At 41.0% G+C, this 4,251-nt stretch overlaps 1 protein-coding gene across 1 annotated transcript in view; it reads left to right on the top strand.

Annotated features, from left to right (window-relative positions):
- Positions 1 to 1,131, top strand: part of His2Av (Histone H2A variant) — a 2,194-nt gene extending 1,063 nt beyond the window's left edge. Inside the window, exon 4 of the mRNA XM_043029238.2 lies at positions 194 to 1,131. Within this exon, the coding sequence (XP_042885172.1) occupies positions 194 to 385 (192 nt within the window). The 3' untranslated portion in view covers positions 386 to 1,131. The remainder of the gene's footprint in view (positions 1 to 193) is intronic.
- Positions 1,132 to 4,251: the final 3,120 nt, after the last annotated feature.

Here is a 4,251-nt window from a genome sequence, read left to right on the forward strand (position 1 = left end):
TTCTATTGGATTATCAGTTAAGGGAGATTTGTTCATACAGTATGTTGTAATAGATCACTTATAAATTTATAATAATCTGAAATAACCAATATCTTGAGTCTTTCCTATTGTTAGGATACAACTCAGCCAACCCTTTTAACATTGCAGCTCTTCACTTGTGCAACCAATTCAACCTGACCTCTTACTCCAACAGGTACTTGAGTTGGCTGGCAATGCCTCTAAGGATCTCAAGGTGAAGCGTATCACTCCTCGCCATCTGCAGTTGGCCATCCGTGGAGACGAAGAGTTGGACTCGCTCATCAAGGCAACCATTGCTGGTGGTGGTGTTATTCCACATATCCACAAGTCCCTCATCGGCAAGAAGGGGTCGCAGAAGCCCGTATAAATTTTTTCCCAGTTAGTGTAAATGTTTGCCCATAAGGTGTGGCTTAGGCCCAGGGACCTTAACTGCCATGGATGTGCTTGGTTGATTGTGTTAAAAAAGGATGCTTGCTTGTGCATGTCCATGGTTGAGAAAGAGAGAGAGAGATAGATAGATAAAGAGAGAGAGAGGGTCCCTTGATGGAATTGGGAGGTGTTTCGAGATGTTTTTGTCGTTTAAAAGTGGCCAGCCTCCCATAAACCATTTAAAAGAAAACACGCATCCCCAAAGACTTTTTAAAAATAGGCGTTGCTCTACCTCTTTAAAGAAGGCTTAAATTTTTTTATTTTTGGACACTGGTGAGACAGGAGCTTGATCACTTGACATCAAGCATATTTTGGGGTATGGCAGTGCTCAAAGAAGGAAGAAATAAATATTAAAGACCATAATTGGTACAAGATCTTTGTTAAGGATTAAATTCCATGTGTTCAGCTTTTTCTTTTGTTTTTTTCTTAATGCTAACTTTTAAAGGAAGAAATTGTCCGATTTGGATTTTATCAACTTTTTATTAAGTTTTCATTTTGTTTAGATTACTGGGAGTCAAGGGATAAATTCACATTCCTCGTTTCCTGGGAGTTAACTAAAAGTTTGCCCTTTATTACTTGATAAGAAGTACAATTTTCAGTGTTTTGATAACATGTAGAGTAAGTATCACTATACATATTGTAATTAGTGCATTCTCTACAATATAATGTATATTCATTTTTTAAGTGTTGTATTCTTTTCCTCAAGAAATAAGGTAAAAGCCTCATAAAAAGTTATAAAGTCGCTGATCAGTATAGTCACAGAGCTATTTTGGCAGTTGAATGTATTTTGTCACGTCAGCAGAATAATAAAACCCAAAAGCTATTTCGTGTGTATCCAAAGATTCAATTTATAATTTGAACAAACAATTCAAAGAAAAACTATTTACAAGATTAGGATGTATCAAAGATAATTGTCATAGTGTTGACTGGATAATCAAAATTGCATATGCTCAAAACAAAAGATATTTTTTAATGTTATATATAATATAATGCTTAAGTATTTTCAGTGGTTTTACTTTTTGATTTTTGAATATAGGAATCCATTAATTAAATTATTTAGGGTTAATACTGAATTGTGAAGTGAAAATGTAGGTAATGATACAGTAGGTAGCCTTTTACTGACATTGAAAAAAACAATTTTGATAAATTGCTAAAAGCTGGTTTGTGACCAAAAAAGGTATACACAAAAAAAGAAAGAACGGTTCTCTGATAAAGAAAAATCAAAGTGCATTCTGACACATTGATGCAACTACATTTACTACATAATACATAAGTACAAATGAGTAAATGTGCATAATGCAGAATAGCACACATATATAGGTCAGAAAATGTAATAGTTTATAAAAAAAAGAAAAAGATAAACAAAAAAGTGATAATTCTACATGTATTCCTAATGGAAACTTATATCAATGGATAATGTATGTATGACTGGGGGAAAATCTAGTAGAAGGTTAAAATTTTCATGGGTTGAATGAGTGTTGTTTGCTCTTTTGGTAATTAGCAGTGAGTGCATAGGAGGGTCTTGGCTTGATGAAATGAATAAATAATCATAAGCCAGCCTCTGGAGATGTCATGCTTGTAGTGAAGCGAATGGAGATGATATGTTTGGGCCTGGTGTTGCTCGAATTTCTGTCATCTTTGGTTTTAGTGAGATGGGGGGAATCCTTAGTATGGAGGAGTTACCAACGTGATAAGGGACTGGTGTGATTGGTGCTTGGGTTTGTGGATACGGGTGTGAGGCAGATTGTGGTGCAGTCGGCGCGTTAGGGTGGAGTGTCAGGTAGGTGAGAATGTCTGCTTTGTGTGTGTGTCGTGTGTGTGTGTGTGTGTGTGTCGGAGAGTGTGTGGGTGGGTTAATGTGTGTGTGTGGCGTGTATGTGTCGTTTGTGTTGTGTGTAAGTGTGTGTCTGAGTGTGTGTGTAGTGTGTGTGGTATGTGTGTGTGTAAGATGTGTGTGTGGTGTATGTGGTGTGTGTATGTGTACTTTAGTGAGTGTGTACTGTGTGTGTGTATGTGGGTGTGTATGTGGGTCGTATGTAGTGTGTGTGCGGTGTATGCTGTGTGTGTGGGTGTCTGTGTGTGTGGTCAGGAATGTTGTGGGTGCGTATTAGTGTGTGTGTATGTGTGTTTCTGTGTCTTGTGGTGTGTATATTGTATGTGTGTGTATATGTATGGTGTGTGTATATTTATGTGTGTGTGGTGTGTGTGTGTGTGTGTGTGTGAGTTTGTGCTGGTGTGTGTGTTTAAGTGTGACTGGGTGGGTGTGTATGTGTGAATTTGTGTATTTGTGTGTGAGTGTGTGTACTAGTGTCGTGTGTGTAGGTCGTGTGAGTGTGGGTGAGAGTGTGTGTGTGTGTGTGTGTGCATTGGGTGTGTGGTGTGTGTGTGTGTGTAAGTGTGTGTGTGTAGGTGTGTGTGAGTGTGTGTGTGTGTGTGTGTGCAGTGTGTGTGAGTGTGTGTGGGTGTGTGTGGATTGTGTTTGTGGTGGTATGTAAGAGTGTGGTGTGTGTATGTGAGTGTGTGTGTGTGTGTATGTTTGAGTGTCGAGTATGTGTGTTGTGTGTTATGTGTGGGTGTGTGTGTGTATGTGTGTGTGTGTGTCTGTGTGTGTGTGTATGTTCCGTGCGTGTGTGTATGTGTGTGATCTGGTGTGTTTCGGTTGTGTATGAGCTGTGTGTGTGTGTGGTGTTTGTGTGTGTGGTGTGTGTGTGTGTGAATGGGTGAGAGTGTGTGTCGTCGTGTGGTGTGCTGTGATGTTTGTGAGTGTGAGTGTGGTATGCTGTGGGTGTGTGTGAGTGTGAGTGTGTTGGTGTGTGTGTTTGTGGTTTGGTGATTGTTTGTCATGGTGGTGGGGTTGTGTGTGTGTGTTTCGTGTGTGTTTGTTGTGTGTGTGTGTGGTGAGTGTGCTGTGTGTGTGTGAGTGTGTGTGTGTGTGCTGGGTGTGTCTGTTAGTGTTTGTGTGTGTGTGTGTGTGTGAGTGTGTGTTGTGAATGCGGTGGGTGGGCTTTGGCGTGTGGTGTGATTGGTGTGTGTGTCTGTCGTGTTGTGGTGTCGTGTTATGTGTGTGAGTCCGTGAGTCGTGTGTGTGTGTATGTGTATGTGTTCGCTGTATGTGTAAAGTCGTAAGCTGTATGTGTCTGTGTATGTGTCATTTTGTATTGTTATGTGTATGTGTATTGTGAATGTGTCTGTGTATGTGTATGTGTATTGTGTATGGTATGGTCTGTGTCTGTGTATGTGTATGTGTATAGAGTAAGATAGTGTAAGTGTGAGTTTGTGGTGTGTGATGTGTGTTAGATGTTTCTGTGTGTGTTTGTGGTTGGTAGTGTGTGAGTGTGTGAGGTGAGTGGGTGTGTGTGTAGTGTGTGATGTGTATGTGTAAGTTTGTGTTTGTGTGTGTGGGTGTGTGAGAGGTGTGGGTGTGGTGGTATGGTGTGTGTGTGTGGGGGTGGTGTGTGTGTGTGTGTGTTGTGGGGGGGGGGGGGGGCGGGGTGTGTGTGAGGTGTGTGGTGTCGTTAGTCGGTGTGTGTGTGTTAGTGAGAGCTTGTGTGTGTGTGTGCGTGTTTTCGTTTTTGTGTCGTGTTTGTGTTAGTTTGTGGTGTGTGAGTGTGTGTGTGTGTGAGTGTGTGTGTGATAGTGTTGGATGTGTGTATTTTTGTGGTATGTGTGGCGTGTGCAGTGTGTTTGTGCGTGTGATTGTGTGAGTGTGTGTGTGGTATCGTGTGTGAGTGAGTGTCGAGTGGAGTGTGTGTGTGAGTGTGAGGGTGTGTGTGTGTTTGTGGTGTGTTGCTGTTGAGGTTTAGT

The sequence above is a fragment of the Penaeus japonicus genome, unplaced genomic scaffold (assembly GCF_977035675.1).
Source record: "Penaeus japonicus unplaced genomic scaffold, GWHDUDI00000001_assembly GWHDUDI00000030, whole genome shotgun sequence".
Lineage (NCBI taxonomy): Eukaryota > Metazoa > Arthropoda > Malacostraca > Decapoda > Penaeidae > Penaeus > Penaeus japonicus.